This window comes from Solanum tuberosum, unplaced genomic scaffold (assembly GCF_000226075.1).
Source record: "Solanum tuberosum cultivar DM 1-3 516 R44 unplaced genomic scaffold, SolTub_3.0 scf00443, whole genome shotgun sequence".
NCBI lineage: Eukaryota > Viridiplantae > Streptophyta > Magnoliopsida > Solanales > Solanaceae > Solanum > Solanum tuberosum.
In genome coordinates this window covers 192,497-211,820 of record NW_006239434.1, presented here as the reverse complement: position 1 = coordinate 211,820, position 19,324 = coordinate 192,497, and the positions used below count along the sequence as shown (strand labels likewise).

The 19,324-nt window shown below is 36.9% G+C and overlaps 2 protein-coding genes across 4 annotated transcripts; one reads left to right on the top strand and one right to left on the bottom strand.

The window, feature by feature from the left end:
- Window positions 1-879: 879 nt before the first annotated feature.
- LOC102598600 (serine/threonine-protein phosphatase 7) lies at window positions 880-7,103 on the top strand. Of its 2 annotated transcripts, XM_006364768.2 has the most exons (6): window positions 880-1,551; window positions 2,280-2,774; window positions 4,627-4,773; window positions 6,022-6,129; window positions 6,278-6,354; window positions 6,911-7,103. In XM_006364768.2, the coding sequence occupies exons 1-5, from the start codon at window positions 997-999 to the stop codon at window positions 6,350-6,352; spliced, it is 1,380 nt and encodes a 459-aa protein (XP_006364830.1). In that variant the 5' UTR covers window positions 880-996; the 3' UTR covers window positions 6,353-6,354; window positions 6,911-7,103. The 2 variants fall into 2 exon arrangements, with proteins under 2 accessions (XP_006364830.1, XP_006364829.1); XM_006364767.2 differs by lacking the exon at window positions 6,911-7,103 and having other exon boundaries at window positions 881-1,551; window positions 6,278-6,690.
- A 499-nt stretch (window positions 7,104-7,602) lies between these two features.
- On the bottom strand, window positions 7,603-18,469 carry LOC102598037 (protein transport protein Sec24-like At3g07100). 2 transcript variants are annotated; one of them, XM_006364766.2, is made up of 14 exons: window positions 18,250-18,469; window positions 16,284-17,391; window positions 16,042-16,180; window positions 14,913-15,103; window positions 14,398-14,505; window positions 14,104-14,307; window positions 13,724-13,955; window positions 12,506-12,655; window positions 12,234-12,390; window positions 11,862-11,989; window positions 11,440-11,762; window positions 11,172-11,360; window positions 8,422-8,657; window positions 7,603-8,171 (listed from the first exon to the last, which is right to left on the bottom strand). In XM_006364766.2, exons 2-13 carry the CDS (start codon window positions 17,370-17,372, stop codon window positions 8,424-8,426), a joined length of 3,144 nt encoding a protein of 1,047 aa, XP_006364828.1. In that variant the 5' UTR covers window positions 17,373-17,391; window positions 18,250-18,469; the 3' UTR covers window positions 7,603-8,171; window positions 8,422-8,423. The 2 variants fall into 2 exon arrangements, with proteins under 2 accessions (XP_006364828.1, XP_006364827.1); XM_006364765.2 differs by having other exon boundaries at window positions 7,603-8,168.
- Window positions 18,470-19,324: the final 855 nt, after the last annotated feature.

The window sequence follows — 19,324 nt, the reverse complement described above, 5'->3', positions numbered from 1 at the left end:
ATATGTGAAATTCATGACAGGATCACACTAACAAACTTTTTAAGATCCGAAATCATGAAAACATATATCAAGTTGTTTATATTTTGAAGGATAATGATATCAAGCTTTTCCGATAATGTTATCAATTATCAACACCAAAATTTAGACTTATTCTATTTACATATATATTTTATTATTTTAATTTGACTTATGCACTTGTTATTTTATTGGGTTGTTTTATTATTATCAAAACGTAATACATAAATGTGCCTTTTAACTTTGTCTTATTTAACATTTATATCCTTCAATTTTAAGTGTGCACAAGTAGAAACTTAAACTTGTACAAAGAAGCACTTATCGCTTCAGTACAACTTTTGTTAGTCAAGATTTCACGCTAATGAATACTCTTATGTGTGGTTGAAAGGACGTGTAATTTATTTTATTAAAGATAATTATATCTTTAATCAAGTTAATACATGCATTAAAAAAAATTATATTGCTAAGATAATAATTTGCCATATATCAATTATATATAAGGATATGAACTTTTCCCTCATTGGGACTTGAATTCGAGATTTGAATATGAATTTTTTTTTTGGTAAGAAATATTTTTTTCTCATTGAGACCTTACATAATGTAATTCAAAATAATTGAACTCTAATATAGATACTAATACTAAATAAGTCAAAATAATTAAACTTTAATAGAGAAAGGAAGAAAAAGAAGTCTAAAGACATCCCTTGGATACATATATTATGACAATCTCATAAATTTGACTAAATTATGTCCAAACGAACTGAGCTGTGAATGACACAGCACCAACACAATATTAATTAATTTATTTACTGTTTTGGCTTTTCTCTCTCATTTCACCATGAACATACTCTGTCAACAAAACTTTCTTTTTCTTTTTAAAATATATAAAACACTTGTCTCAGTTATTCTATCAACTAAAAAATAAAAAAATAATAATTCAAGAATTAGAGAAAATTAACGGAAATCACGCATCCAGTTGACATGCTATCAGAATCAGAACCACCGGCCGCAGCTGCCAATTTACCATCAGCCACCCCTCCGCCGCCGTCATCCGATGAGGACTTTTTCTCGTCTGTATCGGTGGCATCGACGTCTTCCACGTCATCGCCGTCCACCCCGATTCCTTCACCACCACAGCCTCATCCAGAGGTTCCAATTTCATGGCCTGAAGACGGGACTTTAACCCTAGCTTGGGTTACGAACTTGATGTTAGCATTTGATTGGTCATCCAAGAATCTTGCTCCGACGGAGCTGCCATCGGTGTTACCTGTAGCGGTTTTTGATAGGCTTATACTAACGGGTTCGAAGATCTTGCATAAAGAACCCAATTGTGTGCATATCGATAGCGAGTTGGGGTTGGGAAAGGATTCGAGGGTTATTGTTGTTGGGGACGTACACGGCCAGTTACATGATGTCTTGTTCTTATTGAGAGATGCGGGTTTTCCCTCTGATGATCGGTTCTTTGTGTTCAACGGAGACTATGTCGATAGAGGTGCTTGGGGTCTTGAGACCTTCCTTACCTTGTTGGCTTGGAAGGTAAAATCTTTTTAACAAATTTTGAATTCTTTGTTTCCTGTAATGAAAATCTTGAACTGTTTTTTATGAAATATTTAGGTAATGTAGTTTGAAATTCAGTTTGGTAATGTATAGTATCAATTATGTTGTTACTTACTTGGTTATCTTACTGTTACTGCGTAGCGCAAGTTGTGTCCGGTGATAAGATAACAACTTTACTGTATTCGTCTATGGAATTTATATCAGCAAACGTAATTGTTGATCATAGTTATCAGTTTTATGTGGTCACTTAGCATGGAGAATTAGGTTTTTGTAAAGCTTGAGGAGGTATTCTTCCTATAGATAGATAGTTTCTCACTTTGTCAATGGCAATGTCATTTAACATTTTGGAGGTTGTACAACAACAAAATAGGATGGTGATGCTTAACTTTAAAGTACCAGGCTTTGTATCATAGTAATCTGTAGAATAGGCAAATTCAGTTTTGGTTAAGCTTTATTACCCTTCATCTTCCTTTAAGTGTTGTATCAATTATATTAATTCCTTGGTAATATTGGTTCATTCTTGTGCCTTGTTTAGCTGGGATAGGGTAATATGCGTCAAACAATAGTAAGCTTGTAGCACCTTACTTCAACTTGATATATTTGATGTGTTGTAACTTTTGAACTCAACTGGTTCATGTAATTGACTTTCTAGTATATATCAGTCAAATGCAACTGTGGATATTCAATGGAATTGTACATTCTTTCAGGTTTTTATGCCCAATAGGGTGTTTCTCCTTCGTGGAAATCACGAGTCAAAGTACTGTACTTCTGTTTATGGTTTTGAAAAGGAGGTTTTAGCCAAGTATGCGGATAGTGGGAAACATGTTTACAGGAAATGTTTAGGATGTTTCGAAGGACTCCCTCTTGCCTCCATTATTGGTGATAATGTCTACACTGCACACGGAGGTATTTTCCGTAGTATTGCTGTCACTCCAGCTAAAAGAGCTAAAGGGAAGAAGAACCGTAAAATAGTTTCGAATCCCGATGTTACTGCTTTATCTCTTGGTTCTATGGAGGAATTATTAAAAGCTAGGAGATCTGTCCTTGATCCTCCTTGGGAAGGTACAAATTTGATACCGGGTGATGTCTTATGGTCAGACCCGTCAATGAAACCTGGACTTTCCCCGAATAAAGAAAGAGGAATTGGTCTCTTATGGGGTCCGGATTGCACAGAAGATTTCTTGAAGAAGTTGAATTTAAAGGTAAACTACTTGAATTGTATTTCTTTCTTTGTATATGCTCTTTTCTTCTTGTTATTGATATTGCCTACTGCTAAATTACTTTGGAGTTGTCTTTTATCAGGGCTTACAGTACATTTTTATCATTTGTTTTTGAATGAAATTCTACAATATATTATGTCTTGTTCGGACGGTTGTATGGTGCGAATGATGTGATTGGACATAATATTTTTCAGAATATAATCTTTGAGTATGTAGTTTTTGGATTAGATTTCAATAGCTTCAATTTTAAACTATGTTTGATTGACGTGTTAGAAGAGGGGTTTGAGGAAGAATAAGGGTTGTTACTCTCGTCTATACAAGGAAGTGAAAGAAGAGGTGAAGTGTCCCCCCTCACTTTTACTCACTTTCCAACTTTTCCAACCGTATTAATATCTGACCTAAGTAAGGCAAACCAACTACTTTCTCTTCCTTTACTCTCTCTCATTTTTTCTGGAACCAAACTTATTGTTAACCAACCTCTGTGCTAGAACCATAGTTCCTGCAGTTTTTGAGTCATCCATCCATGACAGCAATTAAGATAGGATGGGACTCACAAATTGAAGTTACTTCATATTTCTCTCTTTTTTGTACAAATTTTCACTAGGACATACTTTTACTTTTATGTATTTTACCGTAGTCATAACAATTCAGTTACACATGACAAATCAAAGGTTGGGTTGCTGCCTTATCTGTATACTCATGGAGTTCTGTGTTCATCTCATCACCATTTCCTCCTTGAAGATGAACATTGAAACTATACTATCAGGCAAGGCTGTAAGGGAAATGAGCCAATGTACTTTCAGATGGAAACTAATTAATTATCTGCATAATTTGAGTCCACGAGAAGATAAACATAACTAATCAAAGCAACTCCAAAGATTCGAATAAGATTTATTGCACGGGTTCGACTTTCCTACGCACAGATAATGGACAAGGCTGTACTATTTTTTAAAATATGGTGCACTCTCCTAGTTAGTGGACTGAAGGGCTCTCATCTCACCTTCCTTTCGTCTGGTTTCATCATTGACTTGGTTCATCAATTTGCTTTCGTATCATGGAGGAAGATTCTTTTGGGATCAGTTCCCCTTGGATCTAGTAGTCAATTAGGTGGACATACAGAGTTGATGCACCTCTTTTCAATGTTAATAAAAAAGTCTTTTCATGTTTATTCACCTGAAGGGGGCTGGTTGTAACATGTTTTTCTTGAGGAGAGCATTGGTCTCTATCCAGTTGCAATACTAGTAGTATTAACCAATTACAAGCGCATGAGTTTAGACATAACTATACTGGGTATATAAGAAAATCATGCAATTACCCGCACTCATTTAAGTAAGAAAATGATCTGGCTGTTGTTTCCTTAAAAACTAGTACGTTAAGATAGTAGTGCACATTAATATCTGAAATTCTTTCCTCTTTCTGACGTAGTGGATCCAGTGTAGCTGGAAAACCAGAATATTTCCCAGAGATTACTGATGAACCTTTGGAGATAAATTTACTTGTACTTGAAACCCAATCATTTCATTGGAAAAAGAAAAGAAAAAAGTTGTATGAGATCTTAATTCGAAGTATCTGTGAACAAAGCATTTAACCACTTAAAGACCCACAAAGAAGTGAAGAAACACAAAGGATTGAAGATACTTTTGCAAGACATAGGCCTCTCACGTAATAATTTGCATGTTCAGGACTATTCTTATTTCACATCTATCCTATTTATGTTTACATTATTCATGTAGCTTTAGGTTTTTGTATTTACTGTGAGCTTTGACATCTTCCTTTGTGACTTTTATCTGTGAGAAATTGCTAACATTTTGGTCTTTGATTGCTGCAACCTCAGTTGATTATAAGGTCACATGAAGGTCCAGATGCAAGGGAAAAGAGAGAGGGAATGGAAGGAATGGATCAAGGGTATACCATAGATCATGAGGTCCAATCCGGTAAATTGATTACAGTGTTTAGTGCCCCAGACTATCCACAGTTTCAGGTATCTTCAATTTTACCATTCACTATTTCATACTTTTTCACCTTACATCGGCCATGGTCAGAGTTTGTATTTTGTGTTATACTTGAGTATGCAGTTCATCTTTCCTTTATGAAAACCTCTGGTGTGTTTACTTTCAGATGTCTTGTAGAAGTGTAGTGCTTCTTTAAAGTCACACTATGTTACTGTTGATAGAAACTGTGTAATGCATCTGTTGATTCAGAATTTCTTTTCCTGAAATATGTGCTCAATGAGCTTATTAATGGTATGTATATATATATATATATAGATATTTATATATATATATATATATTTATATATATATTTTGAAACAACGTATTAATGGTATATTAGGAGCATTTATCTTCTATAGTCGTGGCCTGTGTGCTTTCAATGATTGCATCAGCCAGATGTAGAATGAGTTTAGGAATTTTTGTACTTTGGCAACCAATACTTAATAAAGATGCATAAAGAACTTCACTCTTCAGTAGTTCTATCTTTCATGGTATATTAGGTGAAAAAGTATCTTTCATGGTCGGAGTAGTCTGCTTTTTTTGTTTGTTTTGCATGTTGCCTAATCAGCATTTTCTCACGTTTAACCAACATTCATTTACTCTAGGTTGAAAATGGTTAATTGACCAGGTCGCTGCAAGGTAAAAATCTTGAATGACTTGATTGTCAACTGTCACTTCTTCCCTATTTCGGGAAGTAGTTTGTGGGCTTCATTCATCATATTATAAACAAATTTTCCAATAACACACCTGCTGAGCGTTCTGGAAAATGCCCATGCGCAAATTTTGGTGTTAACACAGCGAATTGTCAGTTTGTCACTTCAAGGAGTATTAAGAATGTGCTGTAATTATTACTGTTTGCCTAAGGTTCTACCGAAATAGATTCAATTTATGCGTGAAGTTTCTTTCTGGAGCCTAACAGGAGTGTTTCCAGCTTGGGAATTAAGCCTGGTTTCTAGTCATGTGTTATACTCTACTTAATGAATCAATGGAGGCCTGAAACTGCACTAGTTAGAATTGTCAAACCACTTTGAATCTACTTAATGAATCATTGTGTTCTATTGCTTCGAGAGCCTTTTCCTATTGATGGATCCTTTTCAATATGGTAGGAATAGCTAGCCATCTCATCAAAATTAGGTTTTATCATTTTTGTTCACTTTTTTATACACATGCAAAAAGTTTAAAACATCTGTAGTATGAAATGGAGAAACTTATCTTTCTGTTTGTGCTCTAACTGCAGGCAACAAAGGATAGGTACCGAAATAAAGGAGCATATATTATTTTGGAACCTCCTAATTTTGACATCCCCGTTTATCGTAGTTTTGAAGCAGTGATGCCCCGACCCAAGGTATAGAACAATTTGAAGCTTTGTCTTATCTTGAATCGAAATTCATGGGTTGTTCTCTTTTGTAAACGAAGAGTAAATTTGTTTGAAATTACTTGCATTGTCATGGCTGTTTAATTTAGTAATAACATTGACTAAGTTATTGTCACAGGTGAATCCGTATTATGATTTTGAAGATTGCATTGATTCTGATGAAGAACTAGACTTGGCGTCTATGGCTACATGAAGGTAGTTCTCATGATCAGCGCGACATTTGCAAAGCTTAAAATATTGTACATGCTTCTATATTATTTTTGAGGTGATACAAGTAAAATTATTCCTTCAAGATTCCTTTACTGTTAGAGAGATATGTATCATGGTTTTCTACTCAGAACAGTTACCGATGTACAACCCTTTTTTGTATCAAAATTTAGACAGACTGTTTCTTGTACAACTTAATATCTTTAGTACTGCTTGTTTTTGCAACCATGTAGTACTTTGCCTTGATGCTACATACCCTTGAGAAGGTTTATCTTTCATTGGAATGTTCACTTGACTTCTCTAGCAGAGAGTGAGTACTCACAATTGGCTGCCTTTCTTTGTATTATATCAAAGTGATTGAGAAGTTTAGTACTGATAGAATAGTCTGTGTTCAAGGGTTTTGCTTAATTATTACTGGTGATTGTATTCAAGAAATTGAGTATCAAATTGGCATGCTAGCAGAAGGTAAATGACTTAAGTCTGGGTAATTAGTGTTCCTTGGTAAAATTTTCTGCACCTAGGTAAAATCTTTTTTTCCTCTCAAAATGGTCCATATTAATTAAGCTGCTTGTTCGTCAATGGGAGACAAGACCAGTATGAGGTTCACTTTGTTATGTTCTTAAGAGTTGCTGGGTTCTCTTGGTAGTTTTCAACGAGGCATGAAGCGGTGTTTATCTGTAGCGATTTTGCAGTAGTCCTTTCCTCTCATTTCCCAGTTGCTCTCTCCTCCATTGGCTTTGACACCTCTGGTAAACAGATATGTTTGAAGCAGAGGAGGAATAATCTTATTATCCAACTCATATTGCAATATCTTGTTTTCTTTAATCCGAAAAAAATGAGTAATTTTTATGGTCTAATGAGCCTTAATATTATGCCATTATGTTTTGGAATTACAATTAAAAAGCAATTGAGTTGACGCTTTCGCATGAATATCCTACATTATTGTTATTGTTTTCTTGCAAATTGCAATTGCACCATTCTTAATTTGTCATGTGTTTTCAAAGTCAAATATTACGTTCAGATAAACAGAATTAGAAAAGATTTACAATGCCGTTACACAGAGATAAAGATACTATTAAGTCAAAAATATGATACAATCCGTTTTTTCGTGTACATGAGGGCCTGCCACGAGGCAAAATATAGCTCGCGACAAAAAGATATTTGTCGAGTATAATAAATGAAAAGGCAGCTATAAAACTGCGAGATGCTGAAGAGGAAAAACAAAAATACCAAATATGAAACTGCGAAATCTGAGAGACCCAATGCAAAAACCGAAGGAAAAAGAGAGATTATAGCATCTGCACTACATTTCAGCTCAACAAAATTTATAGCAACTGCGAAATCTGAGAGACCCACTCAAACGCATACCCTATCCCCACAACATCAAAAAGATAAATAACTGCAACATTGTTCTCTTTAATGTCTCATTTCACTCTAACCAGACCAACACGTGAAAATAAATACTAGTCAATTAGCATTTCTTTCATGTTGTTCACCCCAAGCAAATGGGGCAGTGCTAAGGACGAGCACAATCTTCCTGCTCCCACATCTTAATGCATGGCTGGTCCACGTGTATGAAATGATCCCAACATGAGGAGAAAATATTAGTTCTTCAACTAATGTTACAAGGAAAATCCGGTAAGCGCAGCAATCAATGGTGTCAATTAACACTAACAGCAGATTTCTTCCATGGAAGCTTTTGCTCATTGAATGAACCATCCATAGTTGCAAGTGGCAACAAGTTCCAACTTCTACTGGAATCGGCACTTGGTAGACCATAAATGATTGAACATACAGGAACCCTGCTAAAATAGGAAGTGTTCAATCAGCAAGCAGACTAAAACTCGTCATTTTAGGTTCAGAGTGGAGAAATGCATAGGTGATCACCGTGATGGCAATCTCTTCACCAGTAATCTGTTTCAATTTCCTTTAGATATGCAATAATAAAGACTCACCCTTCACTCTTTTTTGGAACACTTGGGTACCACCCAAAAGATGAAGTCAATAATAATGCAAGCACAAGAGAATTAACGACCAGCAAATACTTGTCATTACCTTTATGCATTTTGCTGGACTTGTCGGTGTACTTGCAGAATCCAATCCTGATAACCCATAGAACCACCAACTGGATCCTCAATTAGATTTGCAAGCAAGAAGAAGCCTTCTCTAGGCTGTTCACCTTGCCTCACAAGATGGCATAGTTGATAGTATGATCTGTCGTTCTCCCTTTGCCTTTTAAGCAAACCCATCAGTTCTCTTGACATTTCATTATCTAGCTCATGAAGTGAAACCTGGTTCGCAATTAGAAAAAAAAGATCACATCAGAGAGTTAAAGACGAGCAGAAAATTTGCAGGAGCTGTCTCAAAACATCACACAGCGAAGGCCATAGGGTTGAATCAGCGAAGAAACCAGCTGAGTGTCAAACTCGGTTCCTCCTTTCCAAATAAATTCCATAGGTTGTGTCTCAACTTGGGTTGCGCCTAAGTTGTCCTCTGTCCTAACAGGTAAAGTCATTCCCTGCACTCTCAAATACGTCTTTTTCCTTCGGGTTTTTTTACGCAAGGGATGGGGTGGGGGGGTATAAGCAAGAAACACATCCCTTCAAAAGAGTATTGCTGCACCAAAGAAGAATTCCTTTTTTATGGATAACCAAGAAATCCCGATGTCAGTGATGAGTGGTTCAAATAAACCTTCAACTCATGACTTTATATTTGTGCGCAAAGAAAATGGGGAACCTAGATTCAGAAGAACAGAGGCATATACACCCTAGTTTTAATGATGGAGGTGTCTGGGCCAGCTTGCACACACCTCTATTAATTCCACCAGCTTGGGCAGATAGGACCATACACCCATGTTTTAAGGTTTCCATAAGCAAAGAACGGCCCTCTAGGCAAACACATCGTAAATTCTCAGTGAACGTTATATCACATGTAAGCAAACTTATTCTAAAATGAAGTGAATTACCCAAACAAGGATTTAAGACCTATAGTCATCAAGGACCTCTTTCAACAAGAATCTTTAAGATTCAGAAAAAAAAAATATCCTTCTTGACTCACTAAGTTCAAATTTGCAAGGCAACCAAAGAAGAGAAGTTATCTCTTCAAAAATGCAAAATCATTATCAGGGCTAAATTGCCCATCCTCCAAGTACTTCCTTATATCTTGACATCTGACAACTTTGTCAGAGTAACATACTAAATTTTGGTCAGTGAGGTGTAGATCTTATGACCTCACATATTGAGTGCACTTCCTTTCTCTTTTACCATATATCTCCATTCCAACTACTTGGATCTCAGTATTTCAGGGAAGTGGCAGATCTAAGCACTAAAGACACTGAAGGAGTATGTGCCTTCATCAGACACGATGGATGCTATCAAAGCAGCTATTCTTTCATTGCAAACCTAGTTAGATGATAATTAGTACTGCTGACATACAGTCAGTGTTATCAAAAGTGTAAAGTGCAAAAAGACTCTAGGGTTCTTTGGGATTTAAGCGCAAAGTGCAAATAAAACACGGGTTTTAATGAGAAAAGGTGCAAATGGAGAAAAACTACAAATCTGTATGTGTAGTCCAAGATTAATAATCACAAGCATGAGTAATAAATATATGGACAAAGAAATTGCAAAAAGATTACGATAAAGTGAAATATCAACTATATAGTGTCACATCTTTAGGATTGCACTCATTGGCAGGGAAAAGTATGCCTTTAGAGCCTTGATGATGAAACTAAAGCGCCTATAAAGCGAGGTGAAGTGCTCAACATGTTTAGTACCTTGCTTTAGGGCTTAAGTGTGTCTTTGACAACACTGAATACTGTATGCTCGGAAAACCAAATATGCAGGAAACTTTTTTACCTTCAGGGAAGAGAAATCATATGGGAAGTTTTGAACCTTTGGGCCTTCAGTATACACTTGCACAAAGGAAAAGAAATCTTGTTCTGAGGCTATCCACAAACCAGAACATGAAATCAACTGGAAGTACTTCTGAAGTACAAGTCATTCATATCTAGGAAAACAATAAAAAGGAAATCCCAAAAATGTAAAAAGACTAAATCTTAAGCATGATCCTGTTAACCTAGTAAAAAGCCACACAGAATTAACCTCACAATAGTCATCAAAGTGGAATAAAGTTAAGATGACAACATTTAGAGCTAAATACAACAGCAGAGAACTAAAGTGCTCTTCATCATCCGATGAAAAGCAAAAATATAGACACCTAAACCAGAAGCAACTGTGTTTTACTAATTCTGTCTACATGCAGGCTAGATCAAGGAGATAAGGAATTAAGAAAATGTTATAGATTCCACAGATTTGGATGATGCAGTAACAAGGAAAATGTCAATAAATCAGTGTGAAACCTAGAGGGGCAGAAGTAGAATAAAGAGAACAAAATTCAGAAGATGGCAAGAGCAGAACCTATGGAAGACAAATGACAAACTATAAGTAAAAGGATTGGAGATACTTATCTATAACCTACCAAGACCAGAAAGTTCTTATCTATAACAAAAAAGAAACAGATAACTAATGGTCCTACATAAAATGAAAAAGGATGCTATAGGTGAAGCTGAGTAGAGATTTAGATCCTCTAATCAGCAACATCAATACTGGAGACAATTCCACATACGCTCCATGGAACTACATTCATTGTCGGAAGTCTAATCAGATTTTACCATTTAAACCAAACTACGTAGTTGGCATTTAAAGTGCATATTCAAATTTCATATGGCTTACTGTTTGGTCCATTCAGTACCAAACGGAACCTGCCTACTATGGTGTGATGATGATACAGCAGTCTATAAATCTTACCTTAGAGAAGTCAGCAGCAAAGTTTTCCCCGAGCAAACTCTGGATCATATTAGGAGAAAGCATTCTACCAAACCAGATGACAAACCGGAAACCATCATCATAGAGATAGAGACCCTGGGGATCTAAGCTCTCTGATGTAAGTGGAACCCCTTTCAAGATGTCTTTAGACTCCTCAGGTGAAGATGGTTTCTAGAAATAGAAAAATCATAGGTTTTAGAACCTTTTAAGAAAAAACAGCAATAATGTGGAAGGGCTGTCAGATGCATACTTTTAGAAGATATTCATCTATACGGATCAACTTAGGATATAGAAGCTTCAACAATCTTTTAACGGGCAAAGCCATCATGGTATATCCAGCAGCACATCGTTCATCAAGCTGAGCATCAGCATATCCACCACGAAGGGCAGTTGTTTTGCATAAAGCTAATCCATATAATGGCAAGTACTTTAAAGATTCTGGATATATCATCCTTCCGGCCACACGGTGCTGAACAGCATGGAGATTTCGATATTCTCTAAGAGCTTTCACAATCCTGAGTTGAATAGAATTTCGAGCCTCCTCTAATTTAGAGGTCAGAGTTTTCTCAATGGCTGAAAGACAAGAACTTGCGCGTAAGAAACTTAAAAGTACTAAAGGGAAAAATCTCAAAGTCAAAGGACCAAATACAAGAAAAGTATAGCTAAATTTACCAAGCCTGGTAAAAAGAGAAATGATAGCACCAGTATCAGACAGGCGATACATTTCTCCTAAATCTGAAACAACAGGTGCTGCTGCTGTGTGTACTCTAATGCGCCTTTCTCCAGAAGATGATGTGTATCTTTTAATTGTTAAGAAAGTGTTCCAGGAAACCCTATTCCTCATTCATCATGGGTAAGTTCATTCATTATAAAAAAGATACATTAAAAACTAGGAAATTAATGCTTCTATGAAATATTAGGAGGGGAATTTTCATCCTAGAATAGACATCACCTGGACTTCTATTTAAAAAGTATCTGGTGCAGGAGTACTCGAGAAAATATATGAAGTGAATTGAGCTCAAAACATTTCATGCTAAAGGATACAGTAGAGCAATTTGGAAAAATACTGTCTGGGAAGTGAGTAGTGTTTCTTCAAGAGATAACTGCATTGCATATGCTTTATCACAGTCAACAGCAGGAAGTGCTATTAGATCAGTGGATCTCAGCATGAAGTTCCCATGATAAGTTGTAAAACGAACACCTGAAAGCACCAAACATCTTAGTGACCTTTACCAACATAAACTCCACAAACTCTCTTTATTTCACATGGAAGTGAAATCCAGCTTCTAGAGGTTAGAGTAATATAGCAAGATAACCTTTTCCACATCTTATGCGCATGACAGACTCCCAAGCAATCTCCCTTGTAAGATCTCGGGTTAACTCGTGACGCAATCTATCTTTGTGAATGGAAGCTTGAAAACTTGGATAGTAGTATACCTGACCACCTGTATACTTTGCCAGCGTCCCTACAACATAATTAAAGAAAATTATACACCAATATCTCACGAGGACATACCTAGATATTAATAATTGCAGTCACCAAGACTATGAACTCCTATTATGTGCAACTTTCAGTCAAATAAATTGAACTACCTTGACTGTGGCAATACAGAGTACAGGGAAGGTTTCAGTATACCAAATAATTTAAAGCATGACACACCTTCATCTAAAAGAAAATTTAAAGCATGACACAATTTTTCACAGATCCTTTGTATGTGATTCCTTTCTACTAATTCTGCTTTTGCTTATACTTCTAACAAACGTCAAAGTGAAAGAACATCCAAATTCCTCACAGAAGTCACTCAATCAGCCTTGCCTGATTGCCTTCTGCACAAGGTCCCTTTATAAAACAAGATTATGTTTGACAGATTAAAAGATCCCATACAATTCAGTGAGAAAATTTTGGGCATATGAAAGAAAATGTTGATGTAAACCGAAATATTCATCAACTGACAACTTGATAAAGAGGAGGATATTAGTGAGTTAGTGTTGCACGTGCATAGAAACTGGAGAAGATACTAAGTATCCATTGTTGCATTGCAGGTTGGCAACACAATCGTGGGCTGGACCCTTGCATTCTAGCTTATATAATAGATCAAGAGTCTTACACAATGGAAGTAGAGGATGCAACCACGAGCTAGAGATTACAGAGGATCAAAAGTGGGAGATAGACAGCCTGGAGCATCACTAATACATCACTTTTGGTGCTTATGTAATGCAAAGAAGAGAGAATGCTCCAGTGTGCTCCAATGACATAAAAGGCATCAAAAGATCCTTCATGTCCCACTTTTTAATTTGGTGTAAAGAGTGAATGCCATGTTGTATTGACAATTGGATGCCAGCAGACAACTTGGTTTGAGTCAAACAAACAATTTGTACAATCTTTTGACAAAAACTTGATGCTTAGTAATGAAACCTTTGACTTATCAAAAGGAATAATTATTTTTTTTAAAAAAAGAAGTATTCATCAGCTTAAACATGAAACACAATTTAATCTGTGGGGTAGAGGTCCTTTATCGTTAGAGTTCAATTACCTATAGTAGCTATGTCAGTATATTTGTCGCTGAAAGCATATACATTGACTGCTATCTGATACTTGGTGAAATCAGCAGCCATCTGTTTATAAAAAGGATCTTCAGGTACTCTCAATGTATGTTCTTTATCAGTTCCATATACACGAAGATCATCTCCTCGCAGTTTTAAGCGGCCAACACCAAGTGATGGAAGGCTGCTTTGAAAGATCAGCAATTTACCACCAAGTTGGTTCTGGAAGCAGAGAGGCGATATTAGTCGGTGTGAATCAACATAAGGCAAAAAAAGTGAATTTACAGAATGTGAAAGGAAAAACTTCTGTGCTACCAAGAACTTGAATGTCAGAAAATCATGTGAAGAGCATAGAAAGAAGGTTGCGCACCATAACCATGAAGGCTGTTTTAAGAGCTGGACCAAAAGCTGATTCCACATTCACATTATCCTGAAACATTGAAGGAAGGCTGTCTAGAAATGCATCTACCACAGTTCTTGATTCTGACAAGTTGACAAGAAGATCATCTGGCAATGGCACAAATACATCTTCGAGATCTGACATGACCATCATTTGAGGTTGAGTCAAGGATGACTGGTACAAGAGGAAAAGAACCCAAGTTATTTAACAGTAAATGGATATTGATATTATGTAATAAGATTAGTCATTATTCGGCTGACTTGCCTTCATGTTATAAAAGTGTACTGTACTGTCGTAAGTTATAAACCCGATCTGTGTTCTCGGAAATCCAGGCAAGCTGTCCAAACTGTTCTTGATTGTTTGTGCTAAAACCTGACATAGATGTATAAATGGGATTAACAAAGGGCATACCTGATAAACTTGCACTTTATCAGATTATTCTACAAAAAATTGCTCCAGTAGCCAACAAAAATAGAAGTTTAACTACACAGGCAATTGATACTTAATGGAATATCAAATTAAATGATAAAATTTGACAAAGAGCCCAACGTGCTTATATATACAAACATCAGACTCGTCTATGTGAATGCTTTCTCAGAAGCATTCTAATATAAGGTGGTAATAGCAAGACTTGCATCAACAAGCCACACAATAATGACGAATAGAGAACCATCTGCTAGTTAGGTAACTTGCATGTAAGAAGGCTTAGTGGCCATAATTGATGTGTCGTTTGTTGTAGTTAGATACAAACTGCAAAGCTCAATAACTAAATCTCTTACCTCAAGCATTCCACTTCTCACAGCAGTCAAAGATACATCGATGAGAAAGAAGTACAGGGGAGGCATCGGAGGCCGGACCATGTACTCAGCTGGAGCAATGAACTCCACGCTACCTTTGGTAAGTTCAGGCCTTTGATCCAAGTCGACTCTTCTGCCACTGGCATCCAAATGGGCGAAATATTCACCAGGAACTAGACATAAAGAGGAAAAATGAGCCCATGCATTTCAAAAAAGGACACAATATTCTACATCCTCAATATGCAATGCTAGAAATGAGAATCTGTAAAGGGTCGTTTGGTGTGAGGTATAAAAATAAATAGTGATGGGATAAATTTTTTGTATCTTGTTTGGTTGCCATATTTGGGATTATCCCACCATTTATTTCATAGTGATGGGATAAGTTATCCCATACACATGGTGGGATAAGTTATCCCAGGATTAATCCTGGAATAACTTGTTCCCAACCAAACGACCCCTAAGATTCTTAAAAATGACAAAAAGCACAACAACATAGCTGGGAGGCCCTGACATTGGATGCTAACTTGTACATATATGGCAACGAAACAAACTATTGTAGACAAATTAAACCCAGCATCACAATCAGAGAGGGCATGGTGGAGTATCAAAGTTCTCTTAGCAGCAATTTGAATGGAAGATGAGCAATGAGTAGAAGAAAGTCTGCTAAAGATGCAATGAGCAGAAAGTGAGGTCTACATAGAAGTTTTTGTTCATTAATAAGATAAACACAGTTTAGTGTTAAAGTTAAGTGGGGTCATTTTATTTAAGCATTTACTCATTAATCATCTGACCTTCAACCATTACTTAATCAAGGTTAAGGTTGTTTCTAAAATCGGGAGGCATGTATTCTTGTAAGTACATATTAGGGTGCCAGCCTCATGCACATTAATCCACTTCCCTCCATCTCTCTCGCAACCCAGTCCCATCCTACCCACATATTAGGAAGTCAATCAATGCAAAAACCAAACAGAATATTCAAGAAGGAATTCAACTATTCTAGCTAACACCTAACTGAAACTTTTAAAGTATACTAAAACCAAAAGGAGAGCTCCGACGATATACTAGTTAAATACTCAAGACCTGAAGCAATATCAGTAGTGACAGTACTTACCTTCATTAAGCAATGCACATATATTACATCTCCACTTTCTTCCACTGTCAGTGAATGTCACATAAGGATTTACGTAAGTGCGACACCTTCTACAGCGGATGATACCAGTTGGGGCAAAATTAACCACAGGAACTTCTTCCTGCATGATGTAGATTTTGCACGTAGAGCAAGTGAGATTCATATGAAACCCTTAAACTGTAACTATCCAGAATATGAAAGAGTACTATGTCATGAATACAAACCCCATCAGGTGCCTCGGCGAGAGGACAAACAACTGCTCCAAGAGATAAGTGCCACCTTGAAGCCAAAGACTGAGAATTTGGTATGCCACTAGTTGTCAGCCTCAAAAATCTTGAACTGCAGTTCATGGGATACATCTCAGACAAAACGTTCCGCTCAAGATCAACGTCAATTGGTCTCGGTAGAACCTTAGAGTCAAGGCCGGAATCAAATGATCCTGGAACAGACCCAATTGAGAACGAACTGAAGTCTTCCACCAAACCTTGCATAGCTGACGTAGGAGGCATAGATCCTGGACGTTGAGATGTTAGAGGTGGTGGTGGTGCAAACCCTCCTTGTTGAGAAAGATAGGGACTAGAAGCTGCTGGCACTGGTGGAACATAGCCGCCTGGCTGAGAAGGAAATGGTACTGATTGTCTAGGTGGAGCTTGTGCAAACCCTGAAGGTTGCTGACTTATATATCCAGGAAAACCAGATTGAAAGCCAGGTCTAGCAGCAGGATAAGCTGAACCTGCTAAAGGGGAAGATGGCTGTGTGGTTGCTCTGGCAGCAGAAAACTGGGACTGCATGGGACCCTGATGAACATGTGGACTAGGCTGCATTGTATTTGCACCTTGAGGAGGAGATCCCATCGGAACAGTAGGAGGTTGGATTTGTGGATAATGGGCACCAGGAGGTGTTGAGAAAGGCCCTGAAACAGGTCTAACTGGGGCTGCTACAACAGGCTGCCCCGGCATTGAAGTGCGTGGAGGTGGTACCTGAGCTGTAGAAGGAAACTGCGGTGAGGGGAAACGTGGGAAAGGGACAGAGACTGTCGGCCCATATGGAGGTGTTGCTGTTGGAGGTGGCCTCCCTGCATCATTAGGCATCCCGGGTGGCATCGGTCTAAAAGTAGAGATCCCTGGTCCTACCATGGGGCCAGATGAGGACATAGCCGGAGAAGAAGTAGGAGGAGCAGGCCGAAAAGCAGAAGCATCAGATCCAACCACTGGACGAGATGATTGAAAAGGAGTTGTACTCTGCGGTACACCAAAAGGTGTAGCAGCAGGCCTTGAGGGAAAGGTTGGCCGATTGGGATATTCGGTGCCCATGGTCACAAAGGACCGCTTCCTGAAGTTTTATCCACCAACAAAAACAATAAGACATGTCATTACCACAAAAATCAACACTAAAGCACAAAAAAAAAAAGTAATGCAAGACTTATACATTAGCCAAAAATAGTAGGGAAACAAATATTTACAGAGTAGTAGTGTAACCCAAGAATGGAAAAAAAAAAAGATAAGGACAAAGAAGAAGATATGCAACTACGTTGATATGCCTAAGATCAACTACGTCTAAGCAGATACATACTTACTAAAGACATTTTCCATTTCATAATGAGCAGTCTGGTGAGTTTGCCCAGCAAATAAGGAATGGTTGGGAGAATGACGGACAGGGGAAAGGGACACATAAGAAGGGCATAGCTCACTTCCACTTTCTTTAGTTGCCTACACCACATAGAATCTAGTTTCTAGTAGCTAAAACTCGTAGAGAACACTCAATAGAAGCCAAATCACAACAAGGTTTGCCTCAATTCTAATAACTTCCTTTGATCCCTAGCATTAATGTTGTTCCAGCAATCTATATTCCATCATAATAGAGGACAAAACAGTTAAATAAAAACAGTATCGGTAAATTCTCAATCTAGAGCAACATTCAATTCTGATGTTGATGTGCATATCCGTTATTCGAATCAAACTAACAAGAGCAAGTAGCCAAATCCATACTTGGTTTAATGCAGAATATAAATCAAACTAATAACTCATCAATATAAGTCAGCATCTGATCTCAAAAGATCAAAATTAACGCATTATCAAATTCCAAGAAAAACAAAATCCAATCTTTGATGTCGAAAACAACAGTTCCAAATCGCACTATCAACGCGAAATTGGCATAGAAGTCGTCGATTTGGAGTGTAGGGAAAATTACCTGATTAAAGATCTCGCCGGTGACGCTGACGGCAAAAAGTAGAGTCGAAGTTGAGAGAATCGGCGATCAGTCGCAGAGAGGTCGAAGCGATGGGTTAAATCGCAGGATAGTGTGAGGAGTTAAAAGTTGGGCATATAACATAAGTTTTTTTTTTTTTCGTCTCCTCTTACACAAGAACTGTGAAGATCCAATTACGAAGCGAAAAAAACAATTTTACTGCAAGGGCAAAAATAAGAGGAGAAATCAGAAGACCAAAGATTTCACTTTTGCCCCAAGTAATTTCATTATTCTTATACATCCTCCTCCCTTGCTTTGCCCATATTGCATTTTGGTCCTACTCTAATTTTTTCCCCGGATTCGCAAATTTCACATTTAAATTATAGTGGTTCTATTATTTTATTTGAACTATAGTCGTTGATTTTTCTATTTGAACTGTCGATAATTTCATTTTCTCATCTGAATTATTCACCAATTATTTCATTTTGCTTCGTTCTTTGAGGAAAAAATTGTCACTCTTATTTTACTCTTGATAATTATGTACTACAATAACGGAATTTTCAATCTTTGCATCAATAATCAACATTTAGTGATAAGAAAATCGTAAAACATATGTCCTTATTTAATCATATTAGCTATTGCAATCTATGAATGCACAAGTAATTATCCATCTTGTTTCTAATAACAGAATCAATCCAATGAAAACACATTATTATTAGAAACAATTATTTGTTAGAGTTTTTGAGATTGAAAAAAAATCTTATTGAGAGAGTCTTGACTAAAAATGAGTGATGCAATATGTAAATTCAAATTTAATCAGACTTTAATGAGGATATCAAACACCGAATAAGAAATAAAAATTAAAAATGCGAAAAGGGCTTGATACACTCTTCAATTTTGTCATTTAGAGCTAATATATTCCTTATTTGAAAATGACTCATATATACCTTTACGGTTACACAAATGTCTCATATATACTCTTTTCCTCTAACATGATATTGAAAAAAATTATTTTAAAAAGGTCAATGTAGAAGTATATTTGATCCTTCTTATATGTTTTTTCCTTTTTTTTATCCAA